This window comes from Mesoplodon mirus, assembly GCF_964341445.2.
Source record: "Mesoplodon mirus genome assembly, chromosome: 3".
Taxonomy (NCBI): Eukaryota; Metazoa; Chordata; class Mammalia; order Artiodactyla; family Ziphiidae; genus Mesoplodon; species Mesoplodon mirus.
In genome coordinates, this window is record NC_138978.1 from 24,448,312 (window position 1) to 24,473,166 (window position 24,855).

At 41.2% G+C, this 24,855-nt stretch overlaps 1 protein-coding gene across 8 annotated transcripts in view; it reads left to right on the forward strand.

The window, feature by feature from the left end:
* The window catches only part of WDTC1 (WD and tetratricopeptide repeats 1), a 79,556-nt gene that overhangs the window by 6,806 nt on the left and 47,895 nt on the right, over positions 1-24,855 (forward strand). For 4 of the 8 annotated variants that reach the window (XM_082613307.1, XM_082613306.1, XM_082613305.1 and 1 more), the window contains exons 1-2: positions 12,483-12,545; positions 13,937-14,020. In XM_082613307.1, the coding sequence (XP_082469433.1) occupies positions 12,498-12,545; positions 13,937-14,020 (132 nt within the window). In that variant the 5' untranslated portion in view covers positions 12,483-12,497. Of the gene's footprint in view, positions 1-5,311; positions 5,489-12,397; positions 12,546-13,936; positions 14,021-24,855 lie in introns of those variants that run through there. The other 4 variants (XM_082613308.1, XM_082613310.1, XM_082613311.1 and 1 more) reach the window with 2 other exon arrangements.

Consider the following 24,855-nt stretch of genomic DNA (forward strand, 5'->3'; position numbering starts at 1 on the left):
GTTTTGGGACTTTTCCTCCTTTACAACTGAGATATAATTTACTTACCATAAAACCTACCCTCTTAATGTGTGCAAATCTGCACTTTTTAATATATTCACAAAGTTGTGCAACCATCACCAATATGTAATTCTGGAACATTTTCATCACCCCCCAAAAGAAACCCACACCCTTTAGCTATCACTGCCTGCCCTCCAATCATCCCATCTTCTCCCTCAACACTAGACAACCACTAATCTACTTTCTGTCTCTATAGCTTTTTCTATTCTTTTTTTTTTTTTTTTTTTTTTTCCCGTACGCGGGCCTCTCACTGTTGTGGCCTCTCCCGTTGCGGAGCACAGGCTCCGGATGCGCAGGCTCAGCGGCCATGGCTCACGGGCCCAACCGCTCCGCGGCATATGGGATCCTCCCAGACCGGGGCACGAACCCGTATCCCCTGCATCGGCAGGCGGACTCTCAACCACTGCGCCACCAGGGAGGCCCTATTCTTGACATTTCATATAAATGGATTCATACAATATGTGGCCTTTTGGGACTGGCTTCTTTCCCTTAACACAATGTTTTCAAGTTTCATCCATGTTATGGATGAATCAGTACTTCATTCCTTTTTATGGAAGAATAATATTCCATATATGGACATACCACATTTTATTTATCCATTGATGGACATTTGGGTTGTTTCTACTTTGGGGATATTATAAACAATGCTGCTATGCGTGTTCATGTACAAGTTTTCATGTGGACATAGGTTTTCATTTCTCTTGGAGTAGATACCTAGGAGTAGAATTTCTGGGTCATGTGGTCACTCTAAGTTTAACTTTTTGAGAGGAGGCTTTTCTTAAACGATTTTTTCTTATTGAAAATAATACTGTCACTCACACTTAGTATTTACAGTGTGCCAGTTATCCCATGTAATCCTCACAACAGCCCTGAGGTAGGTACAATCATTATCTCTGTGTAACAGTTGAAAAAACAGCCAGTGTTTCTTGAATTATCACATGCCAGATATTGTGCTAAGTGTTTTACAATGCATTACTTCATTAATGCTCCCAATAACCCTGTGAGATAGATATTATTACATATACCTATATAGCAGGTAAAAATAAAAATAAAACAAAAAACCCAGGAGCTTAAAAGTAAACAGTTTTGGGGGTTTCTCTGGTGGCGCAGAGGTTGAGAGTCCGCCTGCCGATGCAGGGGACACGGGTTCGTGCCCCGGTCCGGGAAGATCCCACATGCCGCAGAGCAGCTAGGCCCGTGAGCCATGGCCAGTGAGCCTGCACGTCCGGAGCATGTGCTCCACAACGGGAGAGGCCACAACAGTGAGAAGCCCACGTACCGCAAAAAAAAAAAAAAAAAAGTAAACAGTTTTGCCCAAGAACACAGCCTAGTGTGTGGTAGAGCCAGATTCAAACTCAAGTTTCTTTCCATCCAAAGCTAGTTTCTAGTGACTATTTCCACATTAACACAAAGCAATAAAAGTTGACAGTAGAATACTTGGAAAATACACAGGAACAGAAAGAAAAATATATCGCCTGTTGTCCTACCAGAGGCGTGACCACTGGCTAACAATTTTGGTGCATATCCTTCTTGTTATAGCGTTACATATGTACACTTTTTGGTTTGTAATTTTTCCCCAAGGCTGGGGTGGCTATATATATGTCTTAAACCTGATTTTTTTTTTTTTTTTTTTTTTTTGCGGTACGCGGGCCTTTCATTGTTGTGGCCTCTCCCATTGCGGAGCACAGGCTCCAGACGCGCAGGCTCAGCGGCCGTGGCTCACGGGCCCAGCCGCTCCGTGGTATGTGGGATCTTCCCAGACCGGGGCATGAACCCGTGTCCCCTGCATCGGCAGGCAGACTCTCAACCACTGCGCCACCAGGGACGCCCAAACCTGATTTTTAAACTAAAATGATTAATGGTTTTTCCATTTCATTAAGCAGTCTTCCATGTTTTGAATGACTATAATAGGAAAAAAAGTGGGTTTTTTGGGTTTTTTTTGCCGCATCACGAGGCTCGTGGGAACTTCGTTCCCCAACCAGGAATCGAACCCGGTCCGCTGGCAGTAGAAGCGCGGAGTCCTAACCACTGGACGGCCAGGGAATTCCTGGAAAGAAAGATTTTTAAAAGGGCTTTATTAGAGAGAATTCCAAATGTATACAAAGTAAACAGAAGAGTATAATAAACCGCCATGTACTTATCATTCTATCTCAATAACTGTCAACATCCTGCCATTCTTGTTTCACCTATACCTCCCCTGCTTTCCACCCACCCATTCTATTTTTTGGGTAAAATTTAGAAACATGAAAACACAGTACTCTTGATTGTATAATTTTAACAAGTGAATATACCCATGTGAACATACCTCCAATATCCATGAAATCATACTCCCATCAATATATAGAGAGCCTTCTATCACTCTAGAAAGTTCTCAGATGTCCTTTTCTTGACAATCTCCACACCCCCAAGCAACACTTCTGATTTTTTTAAACTATACTTTGCCTGTTTTAGAACTTCATATAGATGGAATCATACAGTATATACTTTATGTCTGGCTTCTGTTGCTCAGAATCTAAGAGATTCTTCCATGTTGTTGCCTGTATTAGTAGTTCCTTTTTTTTTTTTTTCTTTCAGTATGGGGGCCTCTCACTGTTGTGGCCTCTCCCATTGCGGAGCACAGGCTCCGGAAGCGCAGGCTCAGTGGCCATGGCTCACGGGCCTAGCCGCTCCACGGCATGTGGGATCTTCCCGGACCTGGGCACGAACCCATGTCCCCTACATCAGCAGGTGGGCTCTCAACCACTGCGCCACCAGGGAAGCGCTCCTTTTTTTTTTTTAATATAACTTTTTTGGGATATAATCCATATGCCATATAATTCATGCATTTAAAGTATACAATTCATTGGTTTTTAGTAGACTCACAGATGTGCAACAATCACCACAGTCAATTTTAGAACATACTTAATCACCTCAAGAAGAAACTCCAAACCACAGTGAAATACCTCTTCACATCCACGAAGATGGCTATAATTAAAAAAAAAAACAAGTGTTGGTGAGGGTGTGGAGAAAGTGGGACCCTTATACATTGGCTGGTGAGACTGTAAAATGGTACAGCTCCTATGGAAAACAGTTTGGCGATTCCTCAGATAGTTAAACATAAAATTACCATATGACCCAGCAATTCCACTCCTAGGTATATACCCCAAAGAATTGCGAACAAGTACTCAAACAGAGACTTGTACATGAATGTTTATAGCAGCACTATTCACAGTGGATGAATGGATAAACACAATGTGGCATAGTAGTGCAATGGAATAGTACTCAGCCATAAAAGGGAACGAAGTACTGATACGTGCTGCAACATGGATGAACCTCAAAACATTATAATACGTGAAAGAGGCCAGACACAAAAAGGCCACAAATTGTAGGATTCCATTTATAAGAAAAACCTAGAATAGATAAATCCATAGATACAGAAAGTAAATTATTAGTTGCCAGGTGCTGGGGGGAGGAGGGAATAGGAATGACTGCTTAATGGGTATGAGGTTTTCTTTTGGGTTGATGGAAATGTTTTGGAATTAGCTAGAGGGGTTGGTCCCACAGCACTGTGAATGTACTAAATACCACTGAATTGTACACTTTATTTTTTTTTTACTTTTTTTTTTTTTTTTTGCGGTACGCAGGCCTCTCACTGTTGTGGCCTCTTCCGTTGTGGGTCACAGGCTCCGGACGCGCAGGCTCTGCGGCCATGGCTCACGGGCCCAGCTGCTCCGCGGCATGTGGGATCTTCCCGGACCGGGGCACGAACCCGTGTCCCCTGCATCGGCAGGCAGACTCTCAACCACTGTGCCACCAGGGAAGCCCGAATTGTACACTTTAAATTAATTTTATGTTATGTGAGTTTCAATTCAATTAAAAAAAAAAAGGAAACATATCCTTTAGTTATCACCCCTCTACCTCCTGTCCCCTCCAGCCCCAAGAAATCACAAATGTACTTTCTATTTCTATAGATTTGCCTATTCTGGACTTTTTATATAAATGGACTTATATGATATGTGGACTTCTTTCACTTAGCATAATGTCTTCAAGTTTCATCCATGTTGTAGACATGTCTCAGTACTTCATTCCTTTTTCTGGCCAAATAACATTCGATTGTATGGATAAACCACATTTTGTTTATCCATTGATCAGTTGATGGAAATTTCAGTGGTTTCTACCTGTTACCTATTGTGAATAATGTTACTGTGTGCATTCTTGTACACGTTTTCTTATGGAGTTTCTTTGTTTTTAACAAAGTCACTTTTTTCCTCCTGACCTTGCATTTCAAAGCTAGCAGAGGTGATAAAGACATCCTATTCTCTGTGCCCCACCATCTGCAGTGGAATCCTCAATGTCAGCTTTGTTTCTCTGGTAGGGAATGAAATATGGAAGAAATGTTGTAACCATGCCAGTGAGTATAGATAACAGGAGTTATCAGGTCTTAGTAGAATTCAGGTTTGGTGGAAGTCTATTAAGCACCTACCACGATCCAGGTATATATTTTGTACTTTCATATATATTTCATCATTTATTCCTCACAAACATTGATTGATGTAGGTTAGTATCCCTGTTTTACAAATGAGGAAATTGAAACTCAGAAATGTTAAGTAACTTGCACAACTACGGGGCTGAAATTCAGGCCCAGGTGTCTAAGTATTTCAAGTCTGCTTCTCTTTCTGCTGCGTTAACCAGAGCCTAAACAAGGACTATGGCACACCTGAAATGGGTGGTTCCTCATGTTTGTTTGGATATTACCAATTCAATCCTTGGTTCCAGATGAGTAATCTTCTCCAGATGTACTTTTTTCTAGGGTTTGTTAACCTTAGGCTCTTATATTACTGGTACCCTTTTCATTTTGAAGTATGAGATTAATTCCTCCAAATTTAACTATTAGTTGAATTTTATTAGCTTCCTTTGTAACTATACAAAGGTGTGCCCATTGAAGAAAGTTTCTCAGTAGCCTAAGTTAAAAGTTTGTGGTTAATCATTAGAGAAATGCAAATCAAAACTACAATGAGATATCATCTCACACCAGTCAGAATGGCCATCATCAAAAAATCTAGAAACAATAAATGCTGGAGATGGTGTGGAGAAAAGGGAACACGCTTGCACTGTTGGTGGGAATGTAAATTGATACAGCCACTATGGAGAACAGTATGGAGGTTCCTTAAAAAACTAAAAATAGAACTACCATACGACACAGCAATCCCACTACTGGGCATATGCCCTGAGAAAACCATAATTCAAAAAGAGTCATGTACCAAAATGTTCATTGCAGCTCTATTTACAGTAGCCAGGACATGGAAGCAACCTAAGTGTCCATCAACAGATGAATGGATAAAGAAGATGTGGCGCATATATACAATGGAATATTACTCAGCCATAAAAAGAAACGAAATTGAGTTATTTGTAGTGAGATGGATGGACCTAGAGTCTGTCATACAGAGTGAGGTAAGTCAGAAAGACTATCATATGCTAACACATATATATGGAATCTAAGAAAGAAAAAAAAAAGTTCATGAAGAACCTAGCGGCAAGATGGGAATAAAGATACAGACCTACTAGAGAATGGACTTGAGGATATGGGGAGGGGGAAGGGTGGGCTGTGACAAAGTGAGAGAGTGGCATGGACATATATACACTACTAAGATAGGTAGTGGGAAGTAGCCGCATAGCACAGGGAGATCAGCTCCGTGCTTTGTGACCACCTGGAGGGGTGGGATAGGGAGGGTGGGAGGGAGGGAGACGCAAGAGGGAAGAGATATGGGAACATAGGTGTATGTATAACTGATTCACTTTGTTATAAAGCAGAAACTAACACACCATTGTAAAGCAATTATACTCCAATAAAGATGTTAAAAAAAAAAAGTTTGTGGAAGGGATGGTGTTAAGCTCTAGGCATTTTAGAGCTCTGGGAATAGAATACCTTTTAGAAAGTGTAACATCTGCATAGCAGCTCATATTTTCTTTATAACATTAAATCAGGGCTTCCCTGGTGGCGCAGTGGTTGAGAGTCCGCCTGCCGTTGCAGGGGACACGGGTTCGTGCCCCGGTCTGGGAAGATCCCACATGCCGCGGAGCGGCTGTGCCCGTGAGCCATGGCCACTGAGCCTGCGCTTCCGGAGCCTGTGCTCCGCAACGGGAGAGGCCACAACAGTGAGAGGCCCGCGTTCCGCAAAAAAACAAACAAACATTAAATCATATCTTTTCCTTTGTGCCTTAGGTATTTTTATATTTCTCATATTCCTGACTCCTAGAAGCTGGCTTCCTTCTTCCTCTTTTCCATTTAATATCAGCTAGAGTTTGCCTGCAATATCCTGAATTACAAGTAAATGCCATTCCTAAACCTTTGTATTCTAGCTAGAGGAAGTTTTTATTGAGCTTTCACGTTCTGCCAACAAATTAGCCCCCAGTGTTATTAGAGCTTTAAGTGAAAATCAGGGTTTATTCATTAACTGTGCTATCCTTAGGATGAAGAAGATACATTAAAAGTTGCTTGTTGTCTGGGAATTCTCTGGTGCTCCAGTGGTTAGGACTTGACACTTTCACTGTGGTGGCCAGGGTTCAATTCCTGGTTGGGAAACTAAGATCCCGCAAGCCATGTGACTCAGCCAAAAAAAAAAAAATTGCTTGTTGTCTGTTAAAGTCCTTATTCTTCATTAGTGATTTCCCAGTTGTCTGTCTAGCTCTACTGTTATATGTTTAGTTTGTTTCCCTTACTGTCATTTTTGTGCTCTCTTCTAAGATGTGTGAATAAATGAGTATACATAAAATTTAATTTATTATTCCATGTTGTTCCTTCTGAATTTACTGTCCTAGCTATTCATTTTGGTCGTTTGGTTAAATTAGTCTTTTTCAGTCCCTCTTTGGAGCTCTGATTACAGTAGCCTTAGTGCCATTGACATACAATTAATGACAACTATATTGTGTGCTCTTGAATAGACGGGTCTGTGTTCGGCTTGTTCTTTGCTGTATTTTCAAAGTTTAGCACAGTGCCTGGCAAAATAGGCATTGAAATTTTTACCTTATGGATTCCTTTTTTTGTTTTGTTTTTAATTTGGCTGCATCGGGTCTTAGTTGAGGCATGCGAACTCTTCCTTGCGGCATGCGAACTTTCAGTTGCGGCATGTGGGATCCAGTTCCCTGACCAGGGATTGAACCCGGGCCCCCTGCATTGGGAGCACAAAGTCTTGGCCACTGGACCACCAGGGGGCGTCCCCACCTTATGGATTCTTGAAGTCACTTATTTCCGTCTTTTTGCCCCTCAGCAGAACTGAGCATTATGTAATTTGCATACTGTACCAGAGATAGAAATCTCCTTGATGTAGTCTTTTCTAGTGTTTAATCATATATAATATATATAACTTCTTTTTGCCAATTCCAGTCTTTCATTCATATCATTTCATATTTATGAGTTCTTTATAGAATTGACTATTTCCTAACCTTCCTTAAAATAATGCTTTTAAAATTTGACCATGATTAAATCTCCTAATATTCAAATAACTTTAATTTATTGCTCTGATTATTTGTATTTGAGAGACTTTGGACTGAAGTATGAAACTAGTTATGCCCCCTGTACATTTGAGCATATTTCTCTCCTGAGGTGAGCCTTTTAAATAATCTCTGCTTAGAAGCGTTTCCAGTTATGCTTGTCTGCCTCTAAAAGTTTGTGGAATGGCACTATTGCCCTTAAGAGAGGAGAGGGTGGGCTGTGCTCCAGAATGAGCTATCTGCCAGTGTGCTATCATTTCTTCTCAGGATGGGAATGGAAATGTTTACCAAAATACCAACTGAGCAGTAGTTGTGTTAAATTTGATATTTTGGGTTTTAAACCTTTGCCTACCAGTCTGATATTGTTTTAAATCCCAGTTTCCATTTTATCATTTACCTGAATTGTAGTGGTTTTTGCTTGCCTGGTTTCTCTGCTTTTACCTCCCTTGTTCCTTTTAGTATTTCCAAGCCACACACCAATATTAGCTAAAGTCCCTTGCCTTTGTTTTTTTATTTTTTTATTTTTTATTTTGGCCTTGCCATGCGGCTTGTGGGATCTTAGTTCCCCCACCAGGGATTGAACCCGTGCCCTCAGCAGTGAAAGTGCCGAGTCCTAACCACTGGACTGCCAAGAAATTCCCTAAAGTCCCTTGCCTTTGATTCCTTGCTTTCTTAGTATAGGTACTATATCTTTCATCTCATTATTCCCTGTGTCAAGCACAGTGCTTGGTGCTTGGTAAAAACTCAGTTTATGTTTTAAGAAAAATAATGAACGAGTAGTGACAAATTAGTTGGCTCTTTTGGGGATTCTTGTAGTGACCATTACTCTAGGAAATTACATACCCTAGTAATTTATTCATATATACTTAGTAATTAAGAGTATCCATACAGTTCTGGGTTTGAGTCCCGGCTCCACCTCCAGTTTATTAGCTGTGCGACATTGTGAAAATTGTCTCACATGTATGACTCTATTTCTTCATCTATAAAATGATAGTAGCATCTACCATACAAGCTTTTTGAACTAATCTTAGCACTAATTGTCTCTCTCCTCAGAAGTGTTTCCCCCTAGTTCTTTGCGATTTCTTATCATTCACGGTTCAGCTTAAATGTCATCTTCTCAGAGGGCCCCTCTGTATCAGGCAGGAATTGTAGTTGTAAGCAACAGAAACCAATTCTAGCTGATTCTTGAAAGGATATTAGGGAAACTCACAAAATATCAGGGAAGGCCGCAGAGCAGGCTTGAAGAATGGGCTGGAACAAGGGAAACTGGTTAGCATCCAGGACCCACAGCCAGAATTATTCACGGAACCAGTCCATGAGGTCACTGCTGCCACTTATATAGCTTACACCACCACCATCTGACTGGACCTTAATGGCAATTATAGCACCTCTTCCTGCCAGCATGGACTTTCCATGGTCCTCTGATTCGTTGACAGCAGATCCCAATTAAGGTCTGGGGCTCATGTGTCTGTTGGCATAGCCTGGGCCGTATGCACACACTCTGGGTGTAAGGGAGCCTCAGGAAGAGAATCTTGTCTCCACCATTCTCACTTCATAGTGAGAGGGCGCTCTGCCTCCCGCCAGACTCGTTAGTTGGGGAGTTCCCAAAGTACAGGAAGGGAGTTCACGTGCTGAGCAGCCAGAAAACTCCAAAATACACTATATCTTCTTTGACCTCAAGTCTAAGAGTAGCCCATCAATCACTCTCTGATCAACTTGTTTTATTTTCATCATAGCTCTTTTCACTACTGGATATCTTCTTATTTTATTTGTATTATTGTTTGTTATCTATCCCCTCCTGCTAGAATATAGGTACCATGAGAGTAAGGAACTTGCCTATTTTGTTCACTGCTGTATCTCCTGGACCCGGAATAGTACCTGGCATATAGTAGAAGCTTCTTGTGTTCACCTGTTAAATGAATAAATTAATGAATGAATAAATATAAAGCACTTAGCACAATTCCTGGTACATAGTAAGTATATAATGTTTGGCAACTTACTATTTCTTAGCAGATAAAAGTATTTATATTCTTTATAAAATAAAATTAAAGAAAAAACTTTATACTTACATTATTTTATTTGACCTTCCCAGTAATCTTCCAAGGAAAAGGTGTTGGGAGTAAAAAATGAGCCTTTTTCTGGTGAAGCATGCATGGCCCATTCAGTGTTTGTACCAATGCTTCCTGTGCCTGTGAGTCACAGGAATGAGGGCCTACTTAGAGAGATTAAGAGACTTGACCAAGGCCACATCACTGGTCTTACTTTTTTTTTTTTTTTTTTTCACGGTACGCGGGCCTCTCACTGTTGTGGCCTCTCCCGTTGCGGAGCACAGGCTCTGGACGCACAGGCTCAGTGGCCATGGCTCACGGGCCCAGCCGCTCCGCGGCACGTGGGATCTTCCCAGACCGGGGCACGAACCTGTGTGCCCTGCATCGGCAGGCAAGCCCTCAACCACTGCGCCACCAGGGAAGCCCACTGGTCTTACTTTATATCAGATATACTCACTGACTTTGGTGTTTTCCATTGTAATAAGCCTCACCCCATATTATTGGTGATTGGAGGGCAATTACTGTTATTGTTTTGGCTTTGACCATTATATCACAAATCAGAGCCATAAACACAATTGCAGGCCAATGCTTAATTTATGTCAGTTTGTTCAAATTCATAATTTTAATTTGATGGCCAAAGGCCCCTGGAAAAGCCATTGTGGCACTGTAGTTTTCAGATGGCATCCCTGGATGTTCTTGGTGCTTGTAGGTTTTGTGAGCCTAAATAGTGCCAGTGACTTCCATATATCCCTGTTAATGCTCCCTAAGATGCAATGCTGGGTGACTTCCACACTGTAAGGGAAGGTTCTTGCCCTTTTAAGAGCTTTTAATCCCAAAATAGACCATGGAGGCATAAGCCCCAAAGAACTCGAGCTGAATGGGAACATCTAATCAGGCAGCACGTTTTTTATAGTCCCACTGTGTGCCTAGCACTAAAGGAAAAAAAAATCTGCGATAACATAGTGTTTATAAATAGAGTCTCCTTTTGTGGTTAAATGCCAAAAGGAAAGGAAGGAGTCTGCTCACAGCTCAGGTGGAGAAGGTTTGGTTTTCAGAGGGTGTGCTAGGAATCTGCAGGAGGCCAGCTGGAGGAAAGCCAGGGCCAGGAGATCCAGAAGTGGCCTCAGGAGGTCCTGCTGACGTGGGAGGGTTAGCAGAGAGGCCTCATGGGCCTTACGAGCCATCATTAGAGGGCCATCGTGGAGAAGGACCTCCTGTGTGACTCCAGAGGTAGAAACAGGACTAAAAGGTGGACATAACAGGAGGCAGAACTTTCTTTTAAAACATAGTGGTTTAAAATGTAAAATAGATAGCTAGTGGGAAGCAGCCGCATAGTACAGGGAGATCAGCTCGGTGCTTTGTGACCACCTAGAGGGATGGGATAGGGAGGGTGGGAGGGAGGGAGACACAAGAGGGAAGAGATATGGGGATACATGTATATGTATAACTGATTCACTTTGTTATAAAGCAGAAACTAACACACCATTGTAAAGCAATGATACTCCAATAAAGATGTTAAAAAAAAAAAAACCAGAAACTGGTTTATTTTTTTCTCTAGTGGTTTTTTTTCCTGATTGTAAAATAAAATTAATGTGCTTTTATAGAAAAAATTTGAAAACATCAAAAAGTAGAAGGAAAAAATCAGTCATACTATTTATTATCCAAAGATGGCAATTGTTTTTTTTTTTGTTTGTTTTCTTGTGGTACGCAGGCCTCTCACTGTTGTGGCCTCTCCCGTTGCGGAGCACAGGCTCCGGACACGCAGGCTCAGTGGCCATGGCTCACAGGCCCAGCCGCTCCACGGCATGTGGGATCTTCCCGGACCGGGGCACGAACCCGCGTCCCCTGCATCGGCAGGCGGACTCTCAACCACTGCGCCACCAGGGAAGCCCAATTGTTATTTTTTATATTTCCTTTTTAAAACATAGCTGTGATAATAGTGTTTACTGCAAAAACAAAGTATAAACATTTGACATGATGTAAGCATTTTTCCTTCATAAGTAGCATTTCTAATGCTACATAATATCATATGGCTATACATTATTTAGCCATTCCTCTATCATTGGAAACTTGGGTGGTTTTATTTTTTTGGCTTTTACAAACTTGGTGATGAATATGCTTCAGTATGGAACTTTTTTATTTCTCATATTTTGTGCTTTCTTATGGCAAATTATCAGAAATGAGATGACTAGGTCTTTCTAACAGAGTTGTATGATAAAGGAATAGTTTGCTTAAGAAGTTCTGAGCCTGAAAGCCTACATATCCGGGTATTGAAGAAGGATTTCTTTATGTTGGACATGGTCACCATTACATTTCCTGTCCGCTCTTTGATTCTGTGAATCTGTTAGAGGGTTGAATGTTCTGTTTGTGATACTGATTTGGTTTTGGGGAGAGCCAAGCTGAAGGTCAAGGATTTTGAAGCATAATTAAAAGTTTCAGACTGGTTGCCACAGATGCATACTGAGCAAGTGAAACTTGACATCTTTCTTGCTGTATGCCTTGTTCTTACTTTGGGATGTGCTTCTGTCTGCCTTCATACTCATATCTACATACACACACCCATTTTCTAGAGAAGCACACATGACTGACTCCTTCAGTGTTTGTTCCAGTACTTCCTGTGGCTGTGAATCATTGTCTCTCTACCCCCCAACCCCCTTCACCCTCCAGAGGTTCTTCAACACTGTGGAGCAGGACACCATGTCATAAATCACAGGCAATAGCCAGTTTACTGGGTGGGCTGGTGGGCTATTTTAGGGGTGGAATCAGGGCCCTGAAGCCACCTTACTCCATCCTCTAAGGTTTGATGATTTTTTTCCCCCAGGTAATTAAATGTGTGTCTTGTGGACCTGGGCTTGGCTGGAATGCTCAAGGGTCCTGAAGATCCTTCTATAGCTTCCTTCTGTTGAATCCATTAAGAGAAGATGGCAAAAGTCAACATAACTAGAGACCTCATCTGTAGGCAGATAAAGGTAAGCAACCCAGACCTATGAACCAGAGCATGAGGTCCTTTTTCCCCACAGATTCATGTTATAGCTGAATAAACTGAGGACTAGAGTCTGTGACTTGCCTGAAGTCACATAACTAGTTAATGGCAGACACAGGACTAGAACCAAGGTCTCTTGACTCTGGTCTTCTTTTATGCAAGAACATGGAATCATGGAGACTCCTCTATCCAAGCACTTGTACCTGGGCTGCTGAGATTGATGGAGTCTGGTGAAGGAGGGGAGCATGTATGTGCACATCTGTGGAGGAGGTGGGGTGTGCAGCAGAAGTAAATAGAGCTTCTTCATGTTGCTCTGGCTGCTCAGTTGTACATATAACAGAACCTGGGGGAATCTTAATCCCAGTTTAGCTTAGACTCTTTCTTCTCTTCTTCGAGCGTCTCCTGTACCAAAGCCTCACCTTTTCTCTGCAGTTTGTACCTGGAAGACACTCCAATACTGTGAGATGAATAGATGACTGGGCAGTGAAGCTCATTTAGCGAGGTAGCCCAGGCTTTGTCAGGGAAGCCCTCAGTAAAGGAGCACAGGGGTTTAATGGAGGAGATTCAACCAAGACAAGATGTGCTTTTGAAGTAAGAACCCCAGGCTGGGGTCAGGAGCTTAATCTCACCACTGCCCTAATTAACTACCTATAAGACTTTAGTCACTTTACCTTTCTGTGCCTCAGTTTTCAGTTGTTAAATGATAATAATATCTGTCTGCCTGCAGGCTGATCTTGAGAATGAAATCCAAAAGAACCTGAGAAAGTTCTTTGTAAAGGTTAAGTGCCAAAAATCTTTTAAAAATTAAGTGGCATGCAGCATAAGCTGTGGTCACCTCCAGAAGGATTGAGTGTATGCCTTTACATGAGCCATGTACCTGGTGCACGTTAGTCTGTGTTTTGTATATTTTCCCCTGCATCCCTGAATCCTTTTGCAGCTTTGTCCATTTGTGGGGGTTTTTGTGTGTGATTTCATTAGACTGGGTGGCCCCAAGGGCAAGGACCAATTCCTAGAGGCACAGAATCATAGAATTGGAGGGACCATGCAAGTTATTTTTCTCCTTTATATATACCCCACAATATGTGTCCTAAAGATGATGCCCACCTTCTCTAACCTAAATATGGAAACATTCCCTATTGTTTCAATTTTTTTTTTTGGTAACCCAACAATTACAAGTTAGTGCTTAATTATATCCTCTCTTCTATCGATATTATTCTCTAATCCCTGCCCAAGTATACAGTAAGCTCCTGCAAGCCAATTTCTTGTTCTCTTTTCTAGCTCCTGTGGGGCCCAGCACAATGCTGCATATGTAATAGGAACATAGTAAATCATGTTAAATCGAATCAATGAATCTATGAGTTTGTTTCTGTTCCCCAGGAGCGGGGTGCCCTGAGCTTTGAGCGGCGCTACCATGTCACTGACCCCTTTATCAGACGGCTGGGCCTGGAAGCAGAGCTGCAGGTAAGAGAACCAATTTGCACCCTAGATGCAGATGACTGGCTCTCCATTCTCTGCCTGCAGAGAATCCTCTTTGCACTATTCAAGGCATAAACAGTTTTTCTCTGCAGGTCATATCTGAAGGTTACCTCTCCTTTACAGCGGTTTTATTAGGCACATAAATCTGAATCAAGATTAGTGATTGACATGGTCACACAGAAATTGTTTTTTCGTCATATTATTTCCTTTGTGCTTGGAAAAAGACTATTGAATTTCATACCACTGTTTTTACTATTGGCTTGGACAGTAAAGATTCTTACCTTTGTATAGGAATTTAGAGTTTACAAAGTGTTTTCACACACACACACACACACACACACACACACTTGCATTTTAGCTTCAAAGAAATGCTGTGGGTGGTATATAGGAAATAGGTATTTTAAAAAAAAAGAGTTTAGAAAAACCAAGCACCTTGTCCAATGTTGTCCTGTCCAATCCATGGGGAGTCAGGCCTACAGTCCAGATGTTCAGCTTTTTAGTTCTGTCCGACACAGAAACACTCCCCAGTGTTAGCTCCATCCCCTTTCCTTCCTCAGAACCGTGTTTTGAATCCAACTTTTAGCTGTCCTATCCAACTAAGTGTCATCTGCAGGTTGAATAAGAATTCTCTTTGGTTCCTTCACGTTAATGTTTGTAAGTAATTGTGTTGATCTTAGAAAAAGACTAGAAAGAAATTCATTGCCTACTAACAGTGTTATCTCGAGTTAATGAAATTGTAGATGATTGTTATTGCTTTCTTTTCATTATAAACTTTTATCTGTTATAAAATATAACTACGTTAATAGTAATATGGAAAAGATAAGTAAAAATTACTTGTTATTCCCACCTCCCTACTATAATTACTATGTATATACTTCCTTTTATCTTTTGCATATTTTTACATAATTGTAATCATACTTTACATTGAATTTTGTATCTTTTCTATAATAATCATTTTCTCCATGTTACCAAGTGGTCTTTACAACTTTCACTTAAAATTTTTTTTCTGATTATATAAGTAGGAAATATCATAGTAGAAAATATAGAATCGACAGAAAAATATAGAGAAGAAAACAAAATCACTTTTAATTCTACCATCCAGAGATAAACATTGTTAATGTTTGGTATATTACTTTCATGTATTATGAAGCAGAAGGCTAGTTAAGAGATGGGCATTAGAGCTGAATAAATATAGTTTCAAGACCTATCTTCTCTACAGCTATATAGCCTTGTTCAAGTTACCCTTAGTTTCGTGATCTGTAAAATGGATCAATAACTGAGAATTGTTGTGATGATTAAATGAGATGATTTTTGAAGTACTTAATACAATGCCTGGATCATATAAGCTAGTTCAGTAAATAACAATTATTATTATGTCTTCCAGTTTTTTTCATGCTTAGGTAATTTTTTTCTGCAAAGTGGAGCTCATACCATTTACACAGTTTGCTAAACCCTTTTATACTTTTATGTCATTATTGTTTCCCCATACCTCTAAAAAGTCTTTGAAAACATGATTTTGTAAATATATTGTATTATTTATCCTTTACTCTATTTTTTTGAATTTCTTTCCATATTTCCTTGAAACATAAAGTACATCCCTTTAGTGCAGTTGGAGGTGGGGCATGGAAGGTTTTACCTCCAAGGGGACATTTGGCAATGTCCAAACAGTTTTGGCTATGAAAACTGAAAGGGTACTACTGGCATATAATGAATAGAGTATAGGGATGCTGCTGAACATACTACAATCATAGTACAACAAAGAATGTGCAACAAAGAATTATGCAGCGCCCAATGCCAATAATGCCGAGGTTGAGAAACCCTGCTCTGGTGGATGCTGAGTAGACAGTTCTGGCTGGTCTTCTCCTTTTAGCTGTGCCTCCACCCAACCCACATTGTCTCTACTATCTCTTCCTGGTTTTATAACTTTGTCCACAACAGACTTGTAAACCTCTGTGAGCACAAAACAGGATTCTAGCTATTATTTCCAAAGATTTGGCACTCAAATACAAAAATATGTTAAGGTGGATGCACTGTCTGAATTTGCACTTGGCTGAAGGCCACCTTGCCCGGGACCTATAGTAACAGTGCACAATATGAAGGAATGCCCACAGGTTTAGGTGTTAAAACAAATACCTAGTTTGGACTTCCCTGGTGGCGCAGTGGTTAAGAATCCACCTGCCAATGCACAGGACCCAGGTTTGGGCCCTGGTCTAGGAAGATCCCACATGCCGTGGAGCATCGAAGCCCATGTGCCACAACTACTGAGCCTGTGTTTTAGAGCCCGCAGGCCACAATACTGAGCCCATGCACATAGAGCCCACACTTCGCAACAAGAGAAGCCACCGCATTAAGAAGCCCACGCACCAGTACGAAGAGTAACCCCCACTCGCCACAATTAGAGAAAGCCCGCGTGCAGCAACAAAGACCCAACACAGCCAAAAATAAATAAATGAAATTAAAAAAGAAAAACAAAGACCTAGTTTAAATCCCAGCTTTGCCGCCTGTGAGGCTTAGAGAAGTGAGAGCAGGTGGAAAGAAGACTGGGAGAAAAATAGGTTTGTGAGAGAATCGGGGTTGGACCTGTAAAGTTTGAAAGCCTGTTGGATAGCTTTGTGGAGATGTCAGGTGGGCAGTTGATGGTCCTAATCAGGGGAGAGCTCTTGGACTATAGGGAGAAATCCAGAGACTTCAGCGATCCATGGAGCCTTAGAGAATAGGGTCCAAGACCTAGCTCTGGAGATACTCCAGCTTTCAGAAATTGATTACAAGCTAAGGAGATAAAAAAAGTTAACCACGAAAGAGAGTCAGTGAAGTAGAACAGAAACAAAACCAGGAGAGTGTAAGGAGAGTATTTCAAGAAAGGAGTGGTGGGCTTCCCTGGTGGCGCAGTGCTTGAGAGTCCACCTGCCGATGCAGGGGACACAGGTTCGTGCCCCGGTCCGGGAAGATCCCACATGCCGCGGAGCGGCTGGGCCTGTGAGCCATGGCCGCTGAGCCTGCCCGTCCGGAGCCTGTTGCTCTGCAACAAAAGAGGCCACAACAGTGAGAGGCCCGCGTACCGCAAAAAAAAAAAAAAAAAAAAAAAAGAAAGGAGTGGTCAGTTCTACTCAGTGCTTCTGAGAGGTTGAATAAGTGAGGACAAAACGGTGACTGTGGTCTTGGCTAGAGCAGTTTTATCGGAGTGGTGAGAATAGATACTAAATTGGAGGGGTTGAGAAGTGAATTGGAGGTGAAGGAGTACAACAGCAAGTAGACAACTCTCTATTTAAAAAAATTTTTTTAGAGAATTCCCTGGCAGTCCAGTGTTTAAGACTCGGCGCTTTCACTGCATGGGCCTGGGTTTGATCCCTGGTCGGGAAACTAAGATCCCACAAGCCACACGGTGCAGGAAAAAAAGAAAAAAATTTTTAAAGAGGGTGATGAAAATTTATTTATCTATTTAGTCAGTTATTACAAACTTTTCCCCTAGATGAAAGGAAAGATAGGATGTAAGCAGTAAAAAGGGTAAACTGTTGCAGGAAGAGGGACCCCTTCCAGGGCCCGAGAGTGGGGTCTTATCTAACACTCAGAAATGAATTGTCCAAGGAGACACACATGCTGACAAAGCAAGAGACTTTGTATTGGGAAGGGGTGCCTGGGTGGAGAGCAGCAGGTGAGGGAACCCAGGAGAACTGCTCTGCCACGTGGCTCACAGTCTCAGGTTTTATGGTGTTGGGTTAGTTTCCAGGTTGTCTCTGGCCAATCATTCTGACTCGGGGTCCTTCCTGGTGGTGTGAGCATCACTCAGCCAAGATGGGTTCCAGTGTGAAGGATTCTGGGAGGTTGGTAGGACATATGGACTGGCGTCTCCTCTCTCCTTTTGACTTCTCCTGAATTCTGCCGGTTGGTGGTAGCTTGTTCCATGTTCTTTACCAGGATCTCCTGCTGTAAGATAACTCATGCAGGTGGTTACTATTGCCCCTGGCCAGGGTGGGTGGTTTCGGACAGTGATTCCCCTAACAAAACTGTAAAAGATACCTTCTCTTGCTTTTCTACATCTACTTCTCTCCTTTCTTTCTTCAGCTAACTACGTGGGCAGCTGACTTGCACAGATGTATCAATAGTCTCTCTTGTCGTCTATCTTCTTGTTGGCTTTAACCAATGAGGAATCATTTCAGGAGACTGGAGGAAGAAGGACAGCTTTTTTTATTCCCCTCGCTTCCATCCTTCAGAATCACTTTATTTTGTTTTTGTTTTTGTTTTCCAGCTTTATTGAGTTGTGTAGACAGTTCTTGAAAGACCTCATTTACAAAAGGAAGCAGAGAAATGGGGCAGTAGCTGGAGGGGCCTTTGGGATCAAAGGAGGGATTTGTAAGAATGGGAAGAGGGCTTCCCTGGTGGCGCAGTGGTTGAGAGTTCGCCTGCTGATGAATGGGACACGGGTTCATGCCCCAGTCCAGGAAGATCCCACATGCCGCGGAGCGGCTGGGCCCATGAGCCATGGCCGCTGAGCCTGCGCGTCCGGAGCCTGTGCTCTGCAAGGGGAGAGGCCACAACAGTGAGAGGCCCGTGTACCACAAAAAACAAAAACAAAAAAGAATGGGAAGAAATACTAGAGGTTGTTTGTATGTTGATGAGAGAGAAGGTGGTTGCTGATAAAGGATTAGGACAGAATAACTGAAGGAGCCACGTCCTAGGGAAGGTTGGAGGGGATAGGATTTAGAGTTGAAGCAGAGGGCTTGGCCTTTGATAAGTGCAAAAACATTTCTATCATTATTACAGGGTCCAGTGGGTTTGGCAAAAAAGAAGCACAGACGGGGGTAAAAACTGGAAAGTCATTGTAATAGTCTATAGTAGCAGTTCTCAAAATGTGGTCTGCAGACCCCTGGGATCCCCATGACCTCTTCAAGGGAATTCATGAGGTCAAAACTACTTTCATAGTAATACTAAGACATTATTTGCAAAACAAAACAAAACAAAAGAACTAATTCATTTAAAAATTTGCGGAAAAAAAGTGGTAAAACTACTGTCATTTTAGCGTGAGTCAAGGCAAGTAGCATCAAAGTCATTGAATTATTTACCCCATGCATTTGCAGTGACCCCCCAAAAAAAAGCCAGTCTTACTTAAAATGTCCTTGATTTTTACATCAATAAAATAATACAATAAAACTTATTAATTTTAAATTTCAACCCTTAAATACAGATCTCTTCAGTGTTCTTTATTATGAGGTAGGAAGAATCCATAAAGTGCCGCTGCTGCACACTGAACTCTGGCGGTTGTCTTGAGGAAAAGCAGTTGTTCAGTTGTTTTTGAGTTGCAAGCTCAACTGGACATTTTTTTCATGGAACACCATCTGAAAGAATGGCTAGCAGATGAAAACTGGTTATTCACGTATGGGTATTTGGCAGACATTTTCTTTGAAATGAATGAAGTAAACTATCACTTCAAGAAGAACAACTGACAGTATTTGTTGCCAAGGATAAAATTTGAGCTTTAAAGCAAAGAAAAAAAAAAAGAATATAGGAAAACTTGTATCTGCCACCATGAGCTTGATAGCCTCTCAGTACTTCTTAAAAGTTTTTTTGATGAGATCTGTAGTGATATTAACAAATGTCAACTTTATTTTATTGTTCAAATTCAGTGAGTCCTTTTTTTAAAAAAATAAATTTATTTATTTATTTTTGGCTGCATTAGGTCTTCGTTGCTGCACGTGGGCTTTCTTTAGTTGCATCCAGCGGGGGCTACTCTTCGCTGTGGTGCGTGGGCTTCTCATTGCAGTGGCTTCTCTTGTTGTGGAGCACAGGCTCTAGGTGTGTGGGTTTCAGTAGTTGTGGCACGCTGGCTCAGTAGTTGTGGCACACGGGCTTAGTTGCTCCACAGCACATGGGATCTTCCCGGACTGGGGCTCGAACCCGTGTCCCCTGCATTGGCAGGTGGCTTCTTAACCACTGTGCAACCAGGGAAGCCCCATAAGTCACTGTTTTGAAAGCAAAGTCATACATCTGTAAAAGACCCAGGCCTAATGTAAAATCAACTAATGTTTGTTTTTGGTTTTTTTAATTTAATTTTTTAAATTTTTGGCTGCATTGGGTCCTCGTGGCTGCACGTTGCGGTGCTCAGGCTTCTCATTGCGGTGGCTTCTCTTGTTGCAGAGCATGGGCTCAAGGCGCGCAGGCTTTAGTAGTCATGGCACATTTGCTCGGTAGTTGTGGCTCGCGGGCTCTAGAGCGCAGGCTCAGTAGTTGTGGCGCACAGGCTTAGTCGCTCCACAGCATGTGGGATCTTCCTGGACCAGGGCTCAAACCCACGTCCCCTGCATTAGCAGGCGGATTCTTAACCACTGCACCACCAGGGAAGTCCCCAACCAATGTGTTTTAATGTAGCAGGATACCAACAGCTCATTTATGTGGTTTCAGATTCCACATTGTAACGTTAAGAAACTGTTATTTGTCCAGTTTTGGTGTAGTATCAAAGAAGGATACCTACAGTGATCTGAAAAGGCTGTTAAAATACTGCTCCGTAGTCCAACTGTAATACTTATCTTTATGAGGGTGGATTTTCTTCATGTACTTCAACCAAAATAACATCTTGCAACAAACTGAAATCAAAAGTAGATATGAGAACCCAGCCATCTTCCATTAAGCTAGACAAAAGAGTTTTGCAAAAATGTAAAGTAATGCCATTCTTCTCATTAAATTCTTTTGTCTTGGAAAATATAGTTAGTTTTTATTTAAAATGTGTTAGCTTATCTTTTTATTATTTTTTAAATGAAATAATAATTTTATTTTCATTAAATTAAAGTTGTAATTAATAATGTTAATTTTAAATGAAGTTAATGTTTCAGTTTTTATTTCTAATACGGCAGATACTGATAACCTATATTAAAAAATTCTTTGGAAGCCTCAGTAATTTTTAAAAGTTGTAAGGGGTCTTGAGACTAAAAAGTTTGTGGACCAGTTGTCTATAGAGCCATTAAACTGGATGACTGGATAATATCACTGGGGAAAAAAGTAGGAGGAGAGAGAAGGCCCAAGACCAAGAACCAAGGTGTTTCAGCATTTAGAGATTATCTGTTTCTTCTCTTCCTCTACCCAGAGGAGACAGAAAGAATAGCATAGAGGTGGGAAAACATGGTATTATGGAAGCCAAGAAGGAGGAAAATTCAACGATACTGATTTCTTACAATCCTGATCTCAAAAGGCTATCTTATTTCCCTCTTTCCTAGTTGGAGGTTGGAGGGGATACCTTTATTTGACACCCTCACCCCCCAACTATAGTAATAAAAATGCCATTATAAGCCATATCACCATGGATAAGCCCTTTAACTTCTAGGATCCATTTCCTCATCTGTAAACTAATGTACACATCCTGTTTGTCTCTTAGTTTTAAGAGGAGGAATAAATAAGTTATTTTATGTATGTAAGGTACTTAGCACGGAGCTCAGTATATTGTAAAATTCATGGTACTCAAATATTAGCTACGGTTATTGTTGTTGTTATTTATAGAAAGCTTTTAAAGTTTCCTGAGATGCTGATTTGATGGCGTCCAGCTTTTTTAAATGCTTTATGGTCATTTTCTTCCCTTGTTTTGTTTCCCACCCATTGTCACATATGGACCCCATTTCGGTTAACAAGAGTTGACTTTTGGCATTAAGATGAGGTGATATAATAAGGGTTGGGGGGTGGGATAAAAGAGGTAAAATCAACAGTAAAAACTCCTGCCTTTTTGTGGTTATTGATTATAATGTTTTCCTCTATATTATCTGGGGGAATTTTTTCCCTGGATTTCCTAATTTACTACTTTGTATAGTTTTGAAAAATGCAAAATGAAACTTAAAGAGAACTCCTAGAATATAGTACTGAACATTTAGTAGAGGCTCACTAAAAGCCTGTTGGTTTGATTGACTTTTAAAATTTTCTATATTAAAGTTAGCTTAAAAGTTTAAAAAGATTGTCTCCTTTCCACTCTTTTTCCCAGCCACCAAATTCACTTTCCTGGAATCAACTAACATATTCAATTTCAGTATCCTTCCAGAGAAATTTTATGCATTTTTATGCAAATTTTTATGTAAAAATTCTCACCTTTTCTCACAAATGTTAGCCTAACATATTTACTGCTTTGTACCTTACTTTTGAATTTAAAAATATACTTTCATGATTTTACCACATCAGTACATAAGGATGTTTCTTTCGTCCTTCCTCTCTTTCCTTCTTTTCTTTCCTTTCTTTCTTTCCTTCTTTCTTTTCTGCGTCAGGTCTTCGTTGCTGCACGCGGGCTTTCTCTAGTTGCAGCGAGTGGGGGCTACTCTTTGTTGCGGTGCGCGGGCTTCTCATTGCGGTGGCTTCTCTTGTTGCGGAGCATGGGCTGTAGGTGCGTGGGCTTCAGTAGTTGTGGCACACGGGCTCAGTAATTGTGGCTCACGGGCTCTAGAGTGCAGGCTTAGTAGTTGTGGCGCACGGGCTTATTTGCTCCGTGGCATGTGGGATCTTCCCGGACCAGGGCTCGAACCCATGTCCCCTGCATTGGCAGGCAGATCCTTAACCACTGCGCCTTCAGGGAAGCCCAAGATGTTTCTAATATCTAATTCTTTCATGGCTTCAGAGTGTTGTGTTGTATGACTGTACCATAATTTATTTAAATTGTCCCTGTTGATGGATATGTAGATTACTTACAGTCTTTTGTATGTACAGTGTTATTCCTTGCAACATCATTTGGCATATGTGGGTGTATATTTTTAGAATAAATACCTACAAATGGAATTAGTAGTCAGAGAGTATATCCATCTGTGATTTTAATAAATATTAACAAAATTGTCTTTCATGGAGTTTGTACCAATTTATACTCTCATCACACTTCTTCAATCTTAAACATAGCGTTCAACAAACATTTGTTCTCTCCCCAACCCCAACCTCTTCTCCCTCACATGTCCATCATTATTCTGAGAAATTTCACAAATGAGTGAAACATAATGTGCCAGAGAGATCTCAACTTGGCTTCCTAAGAGAAATGTAGTCTAGGCTGATACCTGAAAGATGGATGGGAGGAGCTAGGTAGATTTGGGGGAGATAGGGAGAGAAAAAAATCCTAGGCTGGGGGAATAGCATATGAGTGATGCAAGAGAGAGTAGAGGGTACTTGGTTCAAGAGAACAGATAGTCCCAGGATACAAGTGGAAGAAGGATGACAGGTGAGGTTGATGAGGTTGGGATGTTCATAATGAAGGATGTTGTAAGCTGTGTTGAAGACTGTTGATTTTATCCTAAGGGCAGTGGAGAGCTATCAAGTGGTCTTTACCATGTGAGCAATATGATCACAGTTAAGGTTTTTGTTTTTGTTTTTTTAATTAAAATTGGCTTCAACATGAAGATTGCAGAAGTTTAAAATGTGGACAGCTAGACCACTTAAGAGATGGTGTCAGTGATTCTGGAAGAGGTGATTGGTTACTTGAACCTAGATAATGGTAATTTGGATGGAGAGAAGTCAGTGAATTTGAAAGACATTTAAGAGGTAGAATTAACAGAATTCTTAGTGACTGAATGTGGAAAGTTAGGAAAAGAGAGGAGTCAAGGATCAAAGTTAAGTTTCTATTTGGCAGGGTAAATGGTAGTATCATTCACAGAGTTAGGGAGCACTGGAGAAGGAATAAGTTTGAAGGAAAAGATGATAAGCTTGGTTATGGGTGTTCCGGAGCTCTAGGCCCATGTGTTGTCTAGTGCTTTCTAGGCAGGTAGTTGGAATACTTGGGTCTGAGCTTAGGTACACACTGGAGATGTTGATTTGGGAGCAGTGAGTAGCATATACATTGGAACAATGAAAGTGAGTTGTGATTGCCTTCGAGGAGTGTGTATAGTAGGAAGAAAGCCTAGGATAGAGCCATAAAGAACACCAATATAAGGGCCAGGTGGACAAAGAGTATGCAAAGGGTATCAAGAGAGAGCAACTAGAGGAGTAGGAAGGAAAACAGAGAGGGTGATGCCTCAGAACCCAGAAGAAGAAAGTTTCATTGGAGACGAAGTGGTCAGCACTATCAAATACCACTGGGGACCAAGTAAGATAAGGACTGAGAAGTGTCCCTTTGATTTAGAGCAAGGAAGCCATCATGGTCACCTTGGCAAGGGCCATTTTTGTGGTATAGATAGAAGTAGGTGGAGGAATTACTGGGAAGTAAGGAAGTAAAAATACCCAATATAGACTACTCTTTCAGTATGGTTATGAAGGGGAAGAGAACTGGAAGGCCACAGCTAGATGTGGATTTGGCATCAAGGGAGGACTTTTTAGCTTAGAGAAACTTGAGCATGTTTAATCCCAAGGGGAAAGAATCAGTAGAGAAAGGGAAAGTTGAAGATACAGGAAAGCTAAAAGATCATGTGGGGTTCAGATTTTGTCAGATGAAGGTTGCAAGAGAATGACTGTAGTAATGAATCATGGATTTTTAGGGGGATGAGAAGGAAGTAAAGACATGAGGTAGCATGTAAGGAGAGAACAGAGTGACTGACTGGACTTGGAGGACTTGTTGAGGATAAGAATCATTGAGGAATGATATAGATTCTCTTTTTTTCATTTAACTAATATATCTTGAAAATCACTCATCAGTTCATAGAGTTCTTTTTTTTTTTTTTTTTTTTTTTGGCCTCGCTGCGCAGCTTGTGGGATCTTAGTTCCCTGACCAGGGATAGAACCCAGGCCCACAGCAGTGAAAGCGCTGAGTCCTAACCACTGGACCACCAGGGAATTCTCCTCAGAGTTCTTTTTCACAGCTGCATAGTAGTCTCGTGTATAAATAAAACAAGATTAATCAGTGAATTTCCCATGTATGGGCTCTTAGAGTTGTTTCTAATAGT